The 22,227-nt window shown below is 33.5% G+C and overlaps 1 protein-coding gene across 1 annotated transcript in view; it reads left to right on the top strand.

The window, feature by feature from the left end:
- bckdhb (branched chain keto acid dehydrogenase E1 subunit beta) overlaps nt 1–22,227 on the top strand; it is a 225,917-nt gene that overhangs the window by 85,011 nt on the left and 118,679 nt on the right. The window contains exon 6 of the mRNA XM_028797663.2: nt 7,902–8,010. Within this exon, the coding sequence (XP_028653496.2) occupies nt 7,902–8,010 (109 nt within the window). The remainder of the gene's footprint in view (nt 1–7,901; nt 8,011–22,227) is intronic.

Raw genomic sequence — 22,227 nt, 5'->3', positions numbered from 1 at the left:
TTTGTAAAGTAATGCAGGTTGTTACTTTAAGAATATAAGTATTGCATTACTTTGCACCTTATGGTTTCCTTTGATTTCAAAGTTAGCAAGAAAGTACACTTGTATTTGTACAATCTCTGCCTCTGAAAGAATGTTCAATACGGCTGGGAACATTACAACCCCAGTGAAATGTTGTCTTCAGCCAGATAAGATAAGTATGTTAGTGATCCTTGCATGGAATCAGCACGGTGTGTACCTTCAGTGACTTTTGTCTGTATTTGCGTGCGGGGAACATTTCTTAACCAGTGCTCCCTCTCTTAAGTGCGTTCCCAAGCCTGCTTCTTAGACTGTCTAATTTTATACTTGCCATCTTTGAAGGCAACTCTCTCAGCATGCCTCATATACCTTTACTCCCCCTCTTGTGTCTCATTCTTGCATTTCCTTTTTCTTCTCATCACCAAAGACATACTGACCAATCAGATTGCTCAGGAGGACTGGACACACAGACCTTAGTGTTTTATTATATAATAGACAAATTATTAGGCTTAGTCTATACTTGTGGTATAGAATTGACAGAAAAAGACAAATTCTGAGTTGTCTACTAAATTTTCATGTTTATGACTGCCTTAAATATAAGTTAGTCACATTTTTGTAAAGTTCAATGGAGGCAGTCACATTTTATAGTTAAAGTAAGTTATGACAGTTGAATCTAGAATAATTTTATTTCAAGAAATATTTTCATATCTCAAAACAGTATATGGTGTTTCAGTACTTTCATCTCTGTAACTAATATTCATATTTTAACATATTTTAGTTAATAATACTTAAATACAAGTGATTTATATCATTGACCTACCCATGGTAAATAGAATGTTTAAATATAGCAAAATGTATCAACTTAGATGACAGTTTCAGCTTTTTAAATTCAAATGACACAATATGAAGAATGTTTTTGGTCACATTGGTAAACCAAGCCATGCTGACATCCACTGCCACATAATTTCCAGTCACCTCTGTGTGAGCCAGTTGATTGCTGTTCTCTGGTCTGATGCATCCCTACAGTAAAGCTTTTCTTAACAATAGGAAACATTCCTTTCTGTTTTTAGACAGCTGCTTACTCTTGCAGGTTTCAGCATCCACATATGTGAATATGGCTTGCCAAATTTAAAATTATGATAATTTCAAATGTTCTGTTTTCTGCAACAAAGAAAGGTCTAATTTTAACTTTTGATATGGATTAATTAAAGCAGTTTAATCATAAAGTCCTGTCACATACATATTCACTATATTTGTGTTTGATACAAAAATAAAAATGTCTATATTGGGTTTAAGTCTGGGCCCTTATTGAACATAACTTTCTTCATTACTTTTAAAATAAAGTAATATTTTAAGTTTTGTTAATGACTCCACATACATTTTATTGGTTTAATGTATGTTATTTAAGGAGTATTTTAAAGCATGTTTCAACTGAAGTAGAAGATGGTTCACAATCTCACAAAGCAGTGCACTCAGAAAATACAGAAAAATTAAAACATGCCTGCATATCAAGTATTCTTTTCATGTAATAAACATTGTTCATTACTAGTTCACTTGCTTTTGTCTGTGGTAATGAGTTTACAATTGACAAAAGATACATTTTTAAAATTTTCAGTTATCTAGAGTAGTTTATACTTTGTAAGTAGTAGCCTTATGCCAATGGATGATGCTATATGCAATTGATTATTTACATCTCTGATGTACTTACGATAACTTAGAATCACTGTTAAGTACACAATTATTACAATTATATACACACAGACTGTAAATGCACTGCTCATGCATGTAATGCATTTACACTAGAATCTTTACATGGAAAGTGCACCAGAGTGTTTTTAAATGTTTAATGCATTTTTACTGATAATGAAACGTGGTGGAAGTGGTCCACAACATCCATCCATCCATTTTCCAACCCGCTGAATCCGAACACAGGGTCACGGGGGTCTGCTGGAGCCAATCCCAGCCAACACAGGGCACAAGGCAGGGAACCCACCGCAGGTCCACAACATGTATTAATAAAAAAGACAAGAGATGTGGAGGATCTTCTGTAATGCAGCAAATGTGCTGCATCAAAGCCTTCAGGTGGGTCATGGTCTGGAAAGTGGAAAACAAAGGCCTTAAAACTTAACTAAACCTATATTTTTTTCAAGCTAAGACAGTTGTTGAGTATTGATCTGCATTTTGCGATTATGCACTCATTGTAAAATAATTTACATGTGTCATTTTGAACAAAAAATACACAGATATCATGAGATCCATCCATTTTAAAAGAAAAAATGCAATACCTGCTACCTTAGTACATGCAGTCTTCCTCAGTAACCATTCACAACTCCTGCACCACCGGAGAGTGGTTTACTCTGAAAGATAAAAATCGCAGTAAAGTTTTCATGCAGTGTGGTTGGTTTTGTCTTGATTTACCTCTGAATTTACTGTATGTGAGAACTCACACAAGCAAATAGAAAATGTATCCTTACCTTGAGAAAAATAGTACCAGAAATCTGCAATAAAATGATTATTTCCAGATCCCTTTCGCAGTTACAAACATGAGTCGGAAATTCAGAAGACATGTTTCATCAAAATTCAAAGAGGACATATTTAGTAAATTTTATGTTTTTATTTTTCTTTGGTGCTTAGTATCCATACCCTCTTGCCTCCATTGTAAATCATCACCAGTCTGGGCAAGGTTTTTTTTTTTTATTTAAAGTTTTGAAAGAAGAGAAAAAAAGACAAAATTTACCAGTGGAGCCAAGCCATGACTGCACAGAATAAAGCGAGATGTTTTCTATAGCTGATGGATATGCTGTTTTACAGAATGTGATAGGAGGGTGGTGTTTTTGAGTGAGTAAAAGTAATTAGTAATTTTCATGTGTTTTGGTAGACATTTGTTCAAACCTACTGCATACTTTTAGACTTTAATGATAATATAGAGTCAAGATATTTTACAGTTTTTATGAATTTATTCATTCTTTTAAATCACCTTTGTTACATTACTGAATACTCCCATTGGCAATGTCCTTTAATTCAGAGTTTTTCTGCAATCTCTTTTATTCCAAAATCACTAAGGATCCTTCCTCCCATGCCTTGGGCTCCACTGACTGTAGATGCTTTACACAGTCCTGCTCGTACTTCACAAAATTATTTCTTTTCTCCTGTTCTTTTCTTTACAATGTTTAAAACATTCAGTCCATTACGTGGGTCGCATAAATGTGCAGCTAGTAAATATTTCAGCACGGTTGTTAGAATTTTGTCTGGCTATGGGTATGGAAAAAAAGAAGATTGTGAACATACAACTGATGAAAAACATGTAAAGAAATGCATAAGTGAACAATGTAAACAAATGAAAATCATGAACATCCAATACTTATAATAGTATATACTTAAAATCACATTATTCCTACTGATCACCCAGAATACAATTTAGTGAAAAATTTTGTTCTCACTAGAAACAGTAGGAATTGATTTATGACAGAAATGTTTCACTTATGGACAATTGCATTTAGCATGGTAAGCAACCCAGATGACCTAATAATATTAGCTCCTGTTAAAGAAAAAAAAAATACAAATACTATATACAAAAAAGTCCTAGGTTACATAGCACTTCTGATGCATCCTATTAATGAAGAGCAGAGGCCCATTGTCCTTGGTTAACACAGCCATTTTCTATATACATTAAAGCACTGGTTATGTAAGTACTGTATACAGGATGTAAATAAGGGAGACAAAACACAGAAAAAGGTTGTGTAACCCAAACCTGAACCAGAAAAGAACTGAAGGACAGAAGTCAGGTGCTGGCTTATAGGGAGTATAGACCGGAAGACCGGAAAGAGCGAGTCCAGGAGAGGGGAAACCAGAAGAGATGTCATTAGTGATAGAGATGTCAGTCAGCTGGTCTGCAGAGGGAGAAAGGATTAGAGCACAACACCAACCCCTGGTTTTGTGGGTAATCACCCTTCCTCAAGCCCGTAAGCTGTCTCCCATGTGCATGCACATGACAAGATTCTCCCTGAACTAATCCAGTGATTGCTCAGTATGGTATCTTATAATGGTAGGTATGTGTACTTACATTTTTTTTTCATATTTTTGAATTCTCTGCAGTGATGCAGGTATTAGAGTGCACACCCATATCTTTAACCTATGTTAACATTTCTTGCACTTAGGCTTCATTCTAGTTGTGATGACTTATACTAACATAAATTCATATAGTGCACCATAGATGTTACACACTTCCAAAAAATGACAAGAAAACTGTAGAAGCAGATAAGGTTATATTATGCAAACTTCCAACTGCAAAATTTAACAATAAAACCATTAGCATCAAAATGCGGTATCATAGTTGGAGCTGCTAGACTTGAGCTTCTTTTATCTGAGATCTTACAGGGTGCATACCTGGCTAAATGAATCTTTCTTACTTACACTGACTTTTGCATATGTATGAATTTTGTCATCAGATGTAATCTAATTCATCAGAAGTTTTTTGTTTTGAGTAAAACTGTTACGGTTGTTGTTTGGGGATAATACACAATCGACACAAGACAAATATCTATAGGCAATGTCAGGTGTTGTTTTTGGCCCGCCTTTTAAATGCTTCCTGCCTTCAGCCCACTTGTCCTCTGTATGTTAAATGATTGTGCATGCCTGCCTGTTTTCTCTGACTACTTTCCAGTTGCCATTGTTACATGAATAAAGTATTATCTTATTTTCCATTTGTGTCTTTCTATTCAACATATTTGAATACATCTTTCTAATAACTGCCAGTGTATTCAGCAGTCAATGAGATTAAATAGTAAATTTATCAATAGAACTGTTGTACTACCAGTAAATTTCAGCTCAAAGGTTTTTGTTTTTTTTTTTTTTTGTAAATTGGTAGGAATGTATTCTTTATCAAATGAAATGTCTTTGAGAGTAATTATTTTTACATGTAGACAACCAAAGTAGTCACTCATACCTGTAGATATTAGTGTAGAAGAATAATTCTTAGTCCTTTTGCTTCTAGCTTGCCAAAATAATGACACAAATCTGTGCAAATAAATTTATTTATTAATAAAAAAATGATCTGATGTCAAAATGTGTCCTATGCAAAACAATACAGTTGCTAGAGGGGTATTCCACGGAGCACACTTTTGAAATTGAAACTTTGCTGAATAAGTCTCTCTGAATAAGCTTAGAATTAAAATTTAGGCGCAATCAGTTCCACTTATGCAAAGTTTTCCTCGTTAATTCAAGATGGGTTTAGGCAATCCATGATTAAATTTGCACTTGAAGTTGTGAGATTTAAGCATCCCCAAGAAACATTTATGGCGTACATGTATCGTGAGTCAAAATGATACAGAGGAAAATGTAACATCTACAGATTGAGTACCTGTGACTTGTGAAGTGTGAAGCTGATTGGATGTATAGTGTATTATCCAATAGTTTGGAAAAGTAAATGATGCAAGTTGCATAACATCCTGTTGTTTGGAATAGTTCTGAATCTGTGCATTACATAAGTAAATGTTACTGATATTATTCAAATGTAAAAATATATTTTGCATTGCATAGTTTGATTGTAAAACTTATTAGTTTGTGAATAGCATGCTTAAAACACTGTCACCGTCATATCCAGAGTACTAATGCATGGCATGAAGCAGCAAATGAAAATTACATATGAAAACATACTTCATAATTACTAGAATAAACTGTACATTCATATGGAAATCTACATGGTGCTTTTAGCAACCAAAATCTTCTGCAACTGATGGGAGGACCTCAACTTTCAAACTCACTTCTGCTGAGGAATGTGTCCTGGATCAAAATGAGTGATGGCAAAATAAAACCAAACTTGTGATGCTGGAAAGCAGCAACATGTTGTTGTTTCTCCTCACATACAACTATGTTTTTTGTATTTAATTTTGTTATTTTTGTTACTTTTACAGTTGCCTATCTTGATTAAAAGTTAAACTTTTAGTTTTTTGAGCAGCTGTTTCCTTCAGTACTTGGACAACATAGCTGCCATTACTCAGCCAAGAATATAGACAAAGAGAGGTAGAAAACGGGGTTGATGGGGAGGCGTCCAGATGAAGGCAAAATACTACTTTGACTGACCTCTGCTGCTCATCATTTTAATGGCTAATTAACCAGACAATCTTCAGGCATGACTGAATACATGGGAAGACATCAAAAACTTGTTTGTTAGAATTGTGGTTAACTGCTGAGGCGCCAGGTGGTGCACAAGATTCAGATGGCTTTACCGTCTTTTCATCTGTTGGGTAAAAAGAAAGGAGGAGGAATGTGTTTTATGGTGAATATTGTGTGGGATAAGGACATTAAAATTGTCTCTAAAAGCTGATAACTTAATCTGTAATATTTATTGATCCAGTTTTGTCCATTTTGTCATCAAAAGGAGCAGATTGTTTTGGTTTTTTTTTTGTAGTTGTTGTTTATTTTCTTCCACAAACCAACATGAGCAATGCAGTGAAAGATGTTTACAGCATTATTACAGAATACAAATCTTTACATAGTGAGGTATACTTTTTTTTCTGGCTGTGGGCTTCAACAAAGAAAATTTAAGGAATGTTTAAGCTTAATATTAACAGCATGACACCTTCCTTGACAAAAATGCTTACCTTCCATTACTTTGCCCCCTCCTTGGATGGTCCATTCACCTGGAGAGACTGAAATATTAGGAGACAGGAAGTATAGTTGTTCTGCACTGGACAATTGAAACAATGGGAAAATTGCACGACTACTATAATTCTGTAAAGTAGGACAAGCTTAAAGACTGTAGATCTTGATGAGTATGCAAATGTAACGAGATTCATCAAAAAATGAGTGGATGACTGTGTGCCTTCAAAAACAATCCACATATTTCCTAATAAGATACCATAGATCACTTGTGATCAGGAATTTACAGCTTACATGCAACAATTCATTTTAAAAGGGTGATATGCAAACATACAAGAAATACAGAAAAGTAACACAAATGGCTGAATGTCACTACGAGAGTGAACTAGAAACTGAGCACTGTGACTGTTAAAATTTGTGTAAAATTTGGTAGGGTTCTAGAGGTGCACACTGACTACAAGGTAAAGTATAATAAAATTTCATCTTTCTCACTCGCTGATGATATATATGTGGGGTTGTTTTGGTTGCAGAGAATGATTTCCAGAGGGGGTGGGTTTAGTTGTAGAGCAGGTGTCTTCTGCTCCTCTGAAGGCTCTGCCACTGCTAGATTTGCTAAAAATGAATCAGAAACTTTCTCTGCGGTTTTATTTCTCACCAAATGAACATTTCTGAACTTCCTAGAAGCTTTATCTTTAGCCTGGTATGGAGCAGGCCAAGAGATGGGGTTTAGTTGCTTTGTTTGCCCTGATCCTCTTTGGTGGAACTGAAAGTTGCTGGAATAAACCCAGCTTGTCAAGTTAAGTGAGACTTGCATTAAGTTTACTTAGTGGTATACCCTTCCTAACTTAAGTTTTACACAAATCGACCAAACCACATACATTTGAGCTTCAGTTGTCCACATTTAAATTGCAATTCTTGTTTATCCTGAATTATGACAGTCAGACATGCATGTAAAAATTTCTCTACACTCTTTACATGTGATAATAATATTGAACTTGTTAAATAAGCCGTGTTTATAAATAGTACATAATCGGCTACCAACTAAAACTAAAGAGGAAAAAAACTGTTTCATCCACATCAAAAATTTACTGAAATGTATCGTTAGTTTTAGTTTTAATTGTTGATTCAGATTTATTTTTAGTTCCACGTTTTGCTAAGAAAAACTTTTTTTTTTAAATTAGTTTTTCTGTTTGTCTCTATCTTTCTTAGTTTTTTAAGTTGATTTGTCTACTTAAACTATGTTCAGTTGTACTGAATATATTGCTAAATTTTCTTGTTTCTTTCAGGTGGTTGTTCCAAGAGGCCCAGTTCAAGCAAAAGGTCTACTTTTGTCTTGTATAAAGGATAACAATCCTTGCATTTTCTTTGAACCAAAAATTCTGTATAGGGCTGCAGGTGAGTTTGTAATTTCTACTAAAAATACAGTAACTTCTCGTTTTGTGGTCCTTTATGGAGTGGAGTTATGCGGTGATTTATATGTTCATTCCATTAAATGGTGATTTAACACCTCATGGCACACTTTATCACTCATTTCAATATTCCACTGCATCTACAGGTACAACTTTGAGGGTCTGTTCCTAATTTGACTTTTGAAATTTTAATGCATTGAATGGCGTTCATAAGCAACTGTGTCAAATAAAAACTGCAGACATTTTAAGTTTGTTAATCAGTTTTTTTAACTCACTTTTGTTGCCAGTGGTTTAGACATTAATGGCTATGTGTTGAGTTATTTTGAGGGGACAGCAAATTTACACAGTTATACAAGCTGTACACTGACTACTTTACATTGTATCAAAGTGTCATATCTTTAGTGTTGTCCCATGAAAAGATACAATAAAATGTTTACAAAAATGTGAGGGGTGTACTCACTTTTGTGAGATACTGTATATCATTAACCATTCACCATCCAAGCCTGTTAAATCCGTTACAGAACCTCGAAGACAAGATTATTCTAGTTGCATAAGGTGTGCAGAAACAATCACTTAAATGGGACACAAGTTTGTCGGAGTGCACATGCAGACACCTCATGTATATTGGGACACACACACACATACACATATATATATCTTTGGAAAGCTACAGTATCTAAAAAAAATTGAACTTTGGAAGAATATGAAAGTGTTACTGAATATCCAATCTGAAAATTAAATGCAAATCCCTGGGACTGTGAAGGCAGCACAAAGCACTGTGCAAATTACATTATGAAAAATAAAATCCCTCATCTCTGTTGCCACTACATTTTTCCAGCTTTTTGTGAGATTGTTTTTGTTAGGGTGGTTATAGTTTAATTGTATAGTAGTCTTAAATGTTTTTTATAATACAGTATATGTAGTTTTGCCTAAATGATAGGTTTAGGCAAACCTATCATATGAACTATCATGAAAGTAAGGCGTCTTAAACATATTTGCTTAAATCCATATTTAATGCTAATGTCTAGCAGTTTACTTGGAAAGTACTATATGTACTGTCTACTTAATATAAAACAAATGGCCTTAAAGTAGGCAAGTGAGCTGTTCAGTAATTGATTCCTGTTTTAAGTTTCGCATGCCTATATCTTTATATTTGTGTGACCACACACTGTAAAAGTTAACATCATGTTATGTTAACCTCCATGAACCTTTTTAATACTCCTTAATCTATTTTAACATTTAAAAACTCTCACCCTCACATGGATGTACTTTTTGAAGGTAGCAGTTTTTGGTTATCAATGAAACCATGTGGGAAATTTACTTACCTTTAGTGCTGAATTCTAGTATTTTTTATTTTTAAGATTAACCTAAAATTTTCAAGTTCATTGAATACTGCCTGTTTAAAATAATATTTAATTCCAGATCTGTTTAATTTTTCATGAACTGCTCACCGCTTAAACCATATAAGTAATAACCATAACCATATTAAGTAATTTACAGTTTTTTTGGTTTTTTTTTACACAATTTCAACTTGGAACAAAAAAAGTTACATTTTCAAAAAAGCAATTAAGGAGAAACGAATGTGATTACATTCATTAAGTCTTGAAACCTTTTAAGACAGTACTTGTAAGAATTCTGTTGAGTTGTACAAAACAGCTATAGGGCACTGTAGGAAGTGTCTTAATTTTTTTTATAGTGAAATTGTTCAGCTTCTGCCAGTTCGTAACAGTAAAATAGCTTATTTTTCTGTAGCATTATTCTTTGTGTTAGGCACAATTAATACACATTTTTGATATATCTTTAAATCTAATTTTTCTTTAACTTTTTCTGTTATGGTATTTTCAAAGGTTTTTAGCCATAGAATTTTTTGTTTTTAAAGTGATAAGCATTAAAAAAAATGTATACTTTCCATATTTCCAATTTCTTCATTTTTTCCTTCAACATTGATTTTCCGTTTTATTTTTATTTGGTTTGTTGTTTTTGTTATTATTACCCTTTTTATTTATTTTACATTGTTTTTCATTTTATCTGTCACTTGACCCACGTCATACAGTTTACTTTGGCTTATATAAAACTCTTTAAGAGAGTAATCTACAATTTAAATGACAGTAGCTAAAATTTGCTGTAATGTGAGCTCAGAATATACTAAGGGTTGATTTGAGTAATAATAATAGTACTAACTGTTTTGTTAGCTTGATTAATTTCATTGATGCCTTACAGTCTCTAAAAAGTGATGTGTGCATTGTAGTATATAGCAGTAGTAAAGATAACAAATAATACCATAAGAAAGTGTTTTATTTTATGCAGTCCCTGGTTAGGTTAAATAACTGTTAGTGCCACTGAGTGGTTTTATATGTACAGTATATAACAACAATATAATTTATGTGTATAGCACATTTTCATACAAATGATGTAGCTCAAAGTGCTTTACAAGATGAAGAAAGAAAAAAAGAAAAAAATATATAAAAATTAGGCAATACTAATTAACAAAGAATAAAGTAAGGTCTGATGGCCAGGGAGGACAGAAGAAAAAAAAAAACTCCAGAGGGCTGGACAAATGAACAAAATCTGCAAGGGTTCCTTTACTATCAGTACCCATTTTCTATTATTCTTTGTTCCAGTGGTATTATTATTATTCTTGTAATAAATACCATGCTGCTTTTAACTTTCTATGCTTTATCTTAATGTCTATAGAGTGATTGAAATAATAAGTTAGATTTCTTTGAGCACCTAGTGCAGCAGGAGATTTGCCATTACCTCTGTGCTGTGAGGTTTATTAAGGCTGAGAGTGGGAGCTCCACTCAATAGTCGGGAACAGTACGTAAAGAAGGTATTCTTGGCTGATAAATGGCCTATAGTCAAGATTGCTGATTCTTTTTTATGTTTAAATGTATTCTTGTGGACCAAAAGTAATATTTAGGTCTGAGATATCATTAAAACATTGTATGTTGTTCGTGCCGATAATAAGTAAGTCTCTTGAAGTGCTGAGTGACAGGCTGTGTTATACCTAAAGCACTTGTGTGGTTTAAAGTGCTAAAGGTTAATCAGCGTGTGTGTGTCATTCATGGGGCACTGTTGTGGTTAGGGTCTGTGTGTATGTGTATAGCTATGTACAGTATGTGTGTGTTCATCTTAAAGTGCAACAGTAGACCAACCCGATATCGAACTTGACGAGTACACTTACACTTAAGGGGATACAGGTAAAGGGTAAGAAGAGGGAAATACTACGATAATACACATGATAAAGAAACAAATCAAATTTATTTTTATTCCACCATTGACCTCCCATCATGGTGGTGTGTAGGAAAGACGAATTAGAAGCATAAGAAAGATTCTAAACTCAATACTTAACCAAACAAGCACTTGATGATGAAAGTCTCCAAATGATGATATGTGAAGTTGAATCAATCATCAATAACAGACCCCTCACAAAGACCTCAGATGACGCACACCTAACGATTTGCTGTTAGTGAAGGCACAACCCAATATGCCTTCCAGAGTCTTTTTCTAAAAATGAACAGTACACTCGAAGATGCTGGAAGCAAGTTCAGTATATGGCTGACTTGTTTTGGAAAAGATGGTCTAAAGAGTATTTGCCAGTACTTCAAGAACATCAAAAAAGGATAGCACTAAGAAGAAATTTTAAACCAGAAGATGTTTTAATTGTTGGTGATGCTACACCCCACAATTCCTGGGTAATGGGTCGAGTCATCAAGACAATACCAGAGGCCAAAGGTGCAGTCAGAAGAGTTTGTGTGCAAACCAAAGCCATCACACTAAACAGACCTGTGAATAAACTGTGCCTGCTTCAAAAAACAGCCAAAGTTTGAAATAAATTATTAAGTGTTTGCTTGCAGTTTTATTGCTAGTGATTTAAAAACAATAGAATAAAAATAAAGTTTGTAGCTTATTGTAAGTAAAATATAGTAATTATCTCTGCTCCTGCATGAACAATTAGGGACCAGATATGTAAGGGCCAGTCTTAGAAAGTTAATGCTTTAAGTTAAAGTCATATTAGTGTTTGCTTAATTTTAATAGTGTATTTTGTTTCATAGCTATAGATTATGGTATAACCTTTTACCCCCCATAAGCTAACATGAGATAAAATTTTCTTAGCTATAACTGTAATATAGTGTGTTGATTAAGTCAGTGTGTGTGTTTGGAATAGGCTCATAGCTAGTATGGAGTGAAAGACTCATTTGCAGTTTGTAAATGAGATAGGCATACAGTTTTCTGACCATTTAGAAATGTTTCAACTGTATGAGCAAATGTAAAGAATGAAACAAGATATAAGCTTTCAATAGAACTTTTCTTAAACAAGAATATTTATTTGCTGTGTCAATTTTTCCCTATTTTTGTGTGAACTGTTTTACCTTGAATTTTAACTAAAGCTTTTAAAAATGAAGATATTTTATCTGTGGAATCATTCAATGCATCAAGCTATTGCCAGAATCGCATGAAGCAAGCTAAAGCTGCAGAACTTTGTTAATTTTGGGTAAATTCAGCTACAGTGTTTTTTTCTGAACATGGACACATAGCAACACATTATTTGTAAATGGAAAGGTACTGTCTGGCAGTATTTTAGCATGATATGGGCAGAAATAAGATCAAGTTTGTAAGTGATAATGGTTGAGTATGTGGAACTCAATTAAAGTGAAAGAGCCTAATGAGTATAAAAAAAGAATAATTAAACTGTTTTCAGAAAGAAGCCTGTAAAGATGTTGAGGACCATGAAATGCTGAAAAAGTACAAAGAAGGTAAAATTTGTCAGTGGTCCTTATCTTTGTCTGAGTAGAAAGCTGCTGTGTGGTCGCCTCAGTCAACTGAACACAAAATGAGAGAGTACATTGGCACAACTATTTATGAAAGTCAAGCATGTTGTGTGAAATACCTGCCTTCATAAGATAATATGAAATATATTATCCAAAGTTTAAAATATCCTAGTGCTGCCAAAGTATATAACCTGCTCCTTGAACAAATGGCCATCACTATAACATGAGTGGTACACTTTATCATGTTTGGAAGATAAATCTCTCTGTAAATAGCCAGAGCAAAAAGTTTCTCACTTTTATGGGCATACATGCCTGTTTTTCTAGATTTTGTTTTTAGTATGTAGACACAACATGCATCATTAAATAGCAGTTTTTTAACTATAATAAAAACTAAAGTGAAATGATTTTCTGAAAATTAAAATTGGAGTAAGTCACCAAAAATTAAAGGTACCTGAAGTGACAAGTAAAAATAATGTGGAAATGAAATCTAATTTAAGAAATTAGACTAAAATAATCTTGATCTTAAGAGCAACATTTTTTACATTGTCAACGTCCAGTTAACTTTCATGTTAACCTGGAAACAAGTATGTTTATGTAGAAAATATGATATTATAGTATCGAGCAAAGAAAAGAGAAACTACACAAAAAACTGTCTTTCTGATATCCTGAAAACAGCTCAAGGTAATCCTAATATTGAAAAGTAAAGAAACATGCTATTTAAATTACTACAAACATCTAGTGGTTCTTTGTTTTTTTTTTTTGCATTCTATTCTATTGAAATAACTGTACTTTTGTGCAATCCTAAGACATGCTTTTCAAAATATGTTAATATTAAAAAAATGTCATTTTCATGAAAAGCCTAATCTTTTTGTCATTTTTGCAATTCATACTGGTTAAGGTACCAGTCCATTGCTGGGTCCATTTGCGCACACATCCACATTCAGATACTGGGGCAAATTTAAGTGTCTAATTAACCTAACCTGCACATTTTTGGTAATGTTGGAGGATGAATGTGCAAACTTCACATGGACAATGACCAGGTGGGGAACTTGAACTCAGAATGCTGGATGTGTGAGACAATAGCACATCATCCACTGTACCATCATGCCACATGCTTGAAGATCATTTGCATACAAAATAAAAGAAACATACTGTATTCAAGCCATATTATACCACATCTGCCAGCATTTTTGAATTAATGAAGTTCTGGAGGTGGATAAAATTGCTCCAAAGTGATGTGGTTGACTGGTATTGAATTATATAGTAAGAACCAATTGATTGCAGTCATTGCAGCTAAAGGTGGCACAAGAAGTTATTAATTACTTTTTCACAACAATGTTCTTTTGATGCCAGAAATAATTGTAACTAAAATAGATATTTAGCAGAAGAATTACAAAATGTATTGCATTTATTTTAAATCTGTTGTTTCAGATATGCTGCTTCTTAACACAAACCAATTTCCATTAAGATTCCATGAAAACAACTTAAAAAGTAAAGTTTTGAGATTTATACAAAAAGTACAGAAAAAATATAATAAACACAATGAATAAATAAGCAGGTAATTAGATGTAATATGATAGTCACTGCCAAATCATTACAGATTCAGTTCTTTTACAGTTCTTGTGAGTTATGAGACTAGTGCCTGTTTGAATGTCTATTGAAGAAGTTGTTAAAAGGGTGACCATATCCTGAAAATAGGAAAAAACTTTACAGCTCAACAGTTTAATTCAATACAGAACCTTCCCAATTAAAATGTAACTATGATCCATTCTTGCTTACAAAACCCTCTTTATCAGAGGTTCTCCTTCATACACATTTACAGTATTTGGTGTTTTTGGATATTATAGAAATAGTCAAAAAGAAAAGATGTTCCTAGAAAACTGCACCCAGGGGTACTCATAGCTGATCATAAACTACATTTCTTTACATCTTTACTTAACTATATATTGTAGTTTTTCTCCCACATATTATGAGAAATGATTTTTGTTTTTTTCTGAGCTTAATGATAATTGTTGAAATTTTTCAAGATTACAACAGATAACTTGTAGGTCTTGGTCCAGGGTTAGTTTGTATTGCCAGGTAACATAATTAAGAAGCCAGTATTAGGATTTTTTCCCTACAGCGGTAAAGAGTTTCTTTTCCTGTGCATGTTTACTGTAAATTTATAGAAGGTCTGAAAACTTTTGCGAAGTACTATACTTGATATTGCAGTAAAAGGAAATATTCAAATTTTCTAGTGAAACTATGACTTAAGAATCTGTCATGGTGTTTCATTTTTGTAAAATACAGTGCAAGAGAACCTTGAGTTACTATGTGCAGTAACTGAGCTGTAGTCAAACTTCAGTTTACCAGAATGCATAATTGCAGTTTTAGTCAACATTATGCCTCTTTTCAGATCTTTTAAAATTGTTCATGTTATCTCTGTTCATTCTAAAAATCTTCAAATGGGAAAAAAGTAAACAGGTTGACATTGAAAAATCCAGCCATCGATAATCCAGTTCCTTCAGATTTCCGGCATGGATTTCGGAGCGCATTTTCAAATTTACCGCATTGGCGCACCACTGTTTTCTGGAGGTGCCGTTTATGTTTCGATGGCGCTGTAGTTGATAATCAGTTATTGGGTCTTGCTTGCACCTGCTAATAGGCATTCCTGCTCATTCCTTCTCATTTTATCTTTTATTTGCTGCTGTATAGCCCCATTATGGATTCAGCAAAGAAAAGAGGTGGTGTAAAACTTAAACATCATGCGTTGTCGATCGCAGAGAAAGTGGAAGTGCTAAAAAAACTTGATAGAGGCGTGTCTGTGCAAACCGTTTGTGAAACATATGACGTTGGCTCTTCAACAATGTATGATATTAAAAAACAGAAAGAAAAACTGTTGGTTCTATCTGAGAGTGGATTAAAAAAGCAAATGTTTGTAAGGAAGTCAATGACGAAGGGAAAAATATATACAGCATATATAACCATCCAAAATCCGTCATTTTCGAAAATCCGGCACTCCTCAGTTCTGGAGGTTGCTGGATTTTTGAATGTCAACCTGTATATATAAAAAAAACACAGATTTTTCCATCATAATTGAAAAAGCCTACTGTTTTTCTGCCTGTTATCTATTTTATACATGGTGATAATGTACTTAAAGTCCTGCAGCTTAATTAAAAAAGAATCTTCTGTTGAAGAATATTACCACCAGAATAACAATGCATGTAATTAAAATTATCCTCACAAGAAATGTTAATGGTTATCCGTGCATTTTTATTTCTGGGTGGTTGTTCTGTTTCACCAGCATAAAAATATCCTTTGATGGTGCAATGCATTCAGCAAATTGGCCTTGCATTGGACCTGTGTAATTAGTCAGATCAAAGTACCGTTGAAAAAAATTTCAGAAATAGACACCTTGTTGAAGAAATTAAAAAAACGGATAAGTGATGATTTATTAGGTGGCCAGGCACCTTATTTTGTGTTGTCATTTTTATGTATGTATGTATGTATTTATTTGTTTTCAAAAATGCCTTCATGAGTTTAGATGTACAATATGTTTCAATAAATATAGTGGTAGATTACAACATGTTTGTACCTTGTATACAGTCAGTTTTACCCCAAAAAAGGTCATGCACTCATGTTTTGATAAAGAAGAAAGCATCTCTGATTCTTCAAAAATAGGAAAACACTACTTTTTTTCCTATTAAAATTATTTTAATCTTTCATTATTTATGTTTGCAGATACCAATTTTGCAGTATTATGTGAAACATAGCCTCATGTTTTAGAGATTGCAGTTGTTACTGAGTTTGAAAGCAAGGCTTAATTTTAATCATTTTTAAATAATAATCGCATAATTTTATTCCATAAAGTGTCAGACCTTTGTTTTTTTTAACTGTTTATTATTTATTCTGTAGTCTGTACTTTAGCAAAAATGCCTCCTGATATATTAACTATTACTGATTCCTCACAGGATTGAAAGAAGAGGAGAATTTTAAGTACTGTAATAAAGATTTTACCATGGCATCTTAGCAAATACCTTTTTAGTATGCCTTACTGTGCAGAATCCTGCAAATATGAATTGTCACATTTGCATTTGAAATGTTCCAAATCCATTCATTCATTAAATGAGACTTTGCTGGCAAATATTCTGTATGCTTTAATGGTAATTTCTTTATTTTGTTATACTTCATTGAATCAGGTTTGGAAGAAGCTTGGAATAAAAGTTTCACCATAGTGATTTGTGGAAAATGCTTTGGATTTGAAATGAAACTGAAGTTTAAGTTGGCTAGTTTTCTCTTTTTTAAGTAAAGGTTATACTTTTTATATTATGTGACAAGAGCTGTGGATATCAACATCTCCTTCCAGAAGTTAATAAAGCACAGCTGATGTCGCAGAGTATATTTATGCATGTTTAATGTATGTTTAAAATTGGAATGATCTTCATGTATGGCTGCCAGTGGATAAAATTACAGAAGAACATTATGATCAGTTTGTGAGCTCTAAATACAGGGTTCTTTCTCTAATAGCACCGTCACATTCAGCTAGGTTTGTAGAAATTGGAGTCAAGTAATTTCAGGCATTCATCCCATCCTAGCAGGCAATTGTAATGTTTAGAATGTTTGCTTGAACAAACATTCTTATGCTGTGAAATTTGAATACTATTTTCTCTTTCTTCTGATTACAATTGAAAATTTTAAAAAAAATGTGTGTATATGTATGTGTGTGTATATATGTATTTATATACTGTGTGTGTATATATGTATATATATATATATATATATATATATATATATATATATATATATATATATATATGTGTGCATATATATATATATGTGTATATATATATGTATATATAATATATGTTTATTATAAATCTCTGATGATGTTTCGATTAAGAAAGTATATGGTAACTAAGCAAGAGAACTCATTTTCAGATCTGTACGTTGATTTCCGAATTTGTTGGCATCATTGATTAAACAATCAAAAAAGACTGAATGTAATAAAAATGCCAGTACAAAGCCGCATTGTACTTTTCACCACATGTGGAATATATTTAACCTTGTTAAGCATTTAGTGGATTCAATCAAAATGGCACATGTCTCAAATTATAAATTTATTTCCAAGAAAATTAAGTGTCAGAATTGTTGGCACTCATTTGTACACTGTCTTTCTTGCAATGATAATGACTGTGAGCCTTTTTCTATAATTTTTTTATGAGTTTGGCAGTTATGTTTGGATTTATCTTGGACTATTGAATATATTTCCAGGTCCCTGATGTCCTACTTTCAATGCTTATGGATTAATTTCTGACTACAACTTAAACCACAGGGTTATAGTGAGGTTAAATTCATTGTAATGGTCATTGTAAATTTAATTTTCTTTATAGATTTTGAGAAAATTCAGTCATTTCCAGAATTCTGCCTTTTTGACAGAGGCAACCAGATTTCTGCCACAAATAGTCTTATATTTGGTAGAGCTCATGATTCCATTGAGCTTTAAAAGTGAAAGCAATGTAGCACTGTAACATTAAATAGTCATCAGCATATTTTCCTGTAGGTACCATGCTTTGTTTTTCTTTTGCCGTACACATCATCTTCTGATTTCATATCTGTTGGTAGCGTTCATAGCCATGGAGTTCTTTTATATTATTTGTTTATAGTATATAATTTTTGTGCCATTTAATAAACTCCAGGTGATTAATTTGTTGCCTGGTCACAATAAAGTGGTACTTCTTTATCTTCCATTCACATAGTCTCTCGATGTGGAGATGATGTTGAATTGTTTATCTGGATATTTTTTTTTTATTTTATGATTTACATTACAGTGAATGAGACACATAACAACTAAAGAGTTGATAAAAACTACCTCCCATAAGTTTATTTTCCAAATGAAGTTGATATTAGCATCCTCCTCTTATTCTATTTGGAGAGCTACTGTATGTGAACAAAAGCCTTATTTTCAGTAGTCCCTCTTATGTTGAAACATCAACAAACTTAATAGTGTCCCAGCATGTTTAGTTTAGTATAGCTATAAAAATTTTTTATTAACTCTCAAAAAGCTTTGGACTGTTTCTTACAAAGAAAATTTGTTCTTTTCTAATTTGAATAAAACACTATATCCATCTCCCACAGTAGGAAATCACATTAGATTGACTGTGCTACCCCATTTACTGTTACTTTGAATAAAGCTATCAGAGGGTGTGTAATAATAGTAAATCAACAAAGGTTTGTTTTAAATCGGAACTGGAAATGCCCTATAATTAAATCATATTATGTTTGAGTGAGGTAGGCTCGACGGCATTGTTCACAATCAGGACCTTTTCTTGGATTTATTTTGGATAATCTTAGCCGAGATAGTTGCTTACAATGCAGATTTTCTAACTGAATTACACAATGCTTTGCGCATATTTATGAAAAGTGTATTCTGTCTCTACCTGTATTCCATTCATTATCTCAGACTTTAATTAAAATGTCCCATTCACAGTAAGAGTCTGTTTTAGTTTTCTGACTCTTTGTACCTTTTGCTGGATTTATGAATTTTCTTTCCCTTAATACATGAACTGTTTACCTTTATTCATGGGAAAATTTGATTTAACATGCATCTTTTCTCCTTTATACCTTAAAGAAATAGTAAGCCTTTAACAATCATCCTGACTTCAGTAGAATATAAATAAAAGAGATGATGATAGTTTATATAATTTTAAGGTAGGGATCGGGTTTTCAGTACTTACGGTGTTAATCTTTTTAATAAAAATATAAAAACAGTGTCTCTGTAGGTATATTCATTTAGATAAAAACATTTCAAGTTCACATACTTCATTTATCCTGGCATTATACTCCTGGATTTTTGACTACAGTGATTATTAAAAGCATTATTTCCATATATACATGATTGACTGCCATGTGATTCAGTACTAAAACTAAAAGAATAAAAAAAAATGATGAGAAGAATTAATGATGGTAAAAATCTTCAAATTACTATAAACTAAAATAAATTCTAGTTTGAGCCATCAAACTATATTGCTCGTATTGATATGAAATATCTTAATCAAAAGCAAGTTACAAAGTGAAAGCACCCTCACATTTCAGTCACTGCAGGAGAACTGTTCTTCCACAACATTACTGGTGGCTAAAGTAAAGATAAATGTGTACCATTTGTGGGAAGGCATACAAGTACAATGGTTATAGGTTTACCTGCTGTCAGAGAAAACTTAACATACAGTAACTGATTTGAAAAGAGGCAGCATCAGGTGCAAACTAATAGCTGGGAAATTGTAACCAGCAGTATAAAAAAATCCTCAATGTTTAGTATACTTGTTGCAAAGTTTAGATTCATATCTCTCTAGTTTCTGTAAAAAGACCTACAAACTAATGATACTCTCAATGTACAGTATATAGATTACCTGTTTGTTAGCAATTTCTGGAGTGTAGTCTGGTACATTGTAACGATAAAGAAAATGGTTGCAAGGAGAATTGATACATATGCACATAGTTAAGTCCATAAATATTTGGACAGTGACACAATTTTCATAATTTTGTCCCTGTATGCCACTGCAGTGGATTTGAAATAAAGCAATCATTATGTGATTGAAGTGTAGACTTTCAGCTTTAATTTAAGGGGATTACCAAAAATATTATTTGAGCTATTTAGGAATGTCAGACATTTTTCTGCATAGCGCCGCTGGAAATGGGCTCAGAACTATTACACCGTCACAGAGACGTACACTATGCTGACTTTCACACACTCTGGCCGGCTCATCCTGACCCTCTTACCCGATGCTTTCCTCAGGGCTCTTGTCTTCTGTCCTATGCAGGCTCCTTTTATACTAAAGTTCCTAACAGGGTGCAGGTGTGAATGCGCCTCGCCCTCCGAGGAAGTAATGAGGCACCTGCCAGATGCACTCACTTGTATATGTCTTCACAGTGAGGCAGAGACCCCTGCAACTGTCCTCTGAACGAAGCACACTTGCACCCGATTAGAGCCTGCACTGTTGTGGGGTGCAATTATTTATTTAAAATCAGCACAACACCATGGGCCACCTATCACAGGCTTCATATATAGTAGCCGCTTAATAACAGTATTAGTCATTATACTAGACTTAGAGCAACCACTGCATAACATAGGAGGCATTAGTGACCTCATAGACATTAGGGACTTTTCCCTGAGCTTTGAGGCAGCAGCAGGCTATTCCAAGGGGGACCCAATGTGGTACATCTTCTTAGGCTTTGTAAATTATCATTAAATGTGACATTTGTCATATTCTACTGTAGACACAAACCATTGAAGAGAAAATAGTATTTGTCTAACCAAGATAAATGCATGAAATCTGTGAGTTAGAGACATATTCTGGTTTGCAGTTGACAGAGCTGTGTATTGTGTACAAATGAAATGTGGAGATCAAATTTCATTGTACTGTCTGTTATGACTCAAAAGCTGGTAACAAATTATAATGGGATAAGATGGCACTTTTTTTCCTTCAACTCTAGGAAACTTCACACATCCTTGTAATCATTCTTAACTTTTTTTTTCCAGCTTTGCTTCATGTCCCTCCTTTATTGGTCAAGTCTTTTACTTATAGATGGTACCATTTGTTACATAGCATTCAGAAACTTTACCCATTAATGCCACAGAGAAGTCAGAATTTGGGACAGCTCCTGAAAAATCTTCCATGTATTTTTCACCCTGGCTATTACAGCTGTGCCCAATCTTCATCTGCACTGAACATGTATCTTAAATAGCAGAACTCCCCAGCTTTCTATAAAACAACTTAATTTCTGCTATCTAAATTTATACTTTCTACATTAGCATTCTGCACTCATCTGTCGCATTTCCTATAAGCAAAGGTCACACTTGTGGATTGCAGACCACCCTTCACACCATTACATCTTTTATGTTCCCACCATGCATTAGATCGAGTTTCTCCCAACAACTTTATCATACATAATACATGGCAATGTACTCACCTCTTCCTTACATTCTGCCTCTTCACTACTAACCATCAGCTTGATCTTGCCTGTATTTACATTAAGCCTTTCACCTCCAATCTAGCTTTGTATATCATTATCTTCCTTCAAACCTGAATTACTTTTTATCATCAAAACAAAATCTTTGGCATGCAAGAGTTCCAATGAAAATTCTTTGTGCACTTCTCTGGTCAGCATCTCTGTTTCTTTCATGTTAGCAACATATGCTGAATAGTTCCTTGGTGTAGCTCATCCTTCACTTCAAAACTTTCACATATCCATCTTCTCATGCTTCCTCATACATTGGTTATTGTCTATTGGGTATTGTCTACAGTAATGTTATTCATTCTCACCGAACTTTCTCATTGTCCTCTTCATATGTCTAATTGCACCCTGTTTGAACCTTTTTTCATATGTACAAGTGCATAATACAGATTATTTCTCTTTGCCAGGTGGTTTTTCCCAGGCATGAAACCAAAGTGCAT

This window comes from Erpetoichthys calabaricus, chromosome 3, assembly GCF_900747795.2.
Source record: "Erpetoichthys calabaricus chromosome 3, fErpCal1.3, whole genome shotgun sequence".
Classification (NCBI taxonomy): domain Eukaryota; kingdom Metazoa; phylum Chordata; class Cladistia; order Polypteriformes; family Polypteridae; genus Erpetoichthys; species Erpetoichthys calabaricus.
The sequence above is the reverse complement of the archived record's forward strand: the minus strand, read 5'-3'. Positions and strand labels throughout refer to the sequence as shown.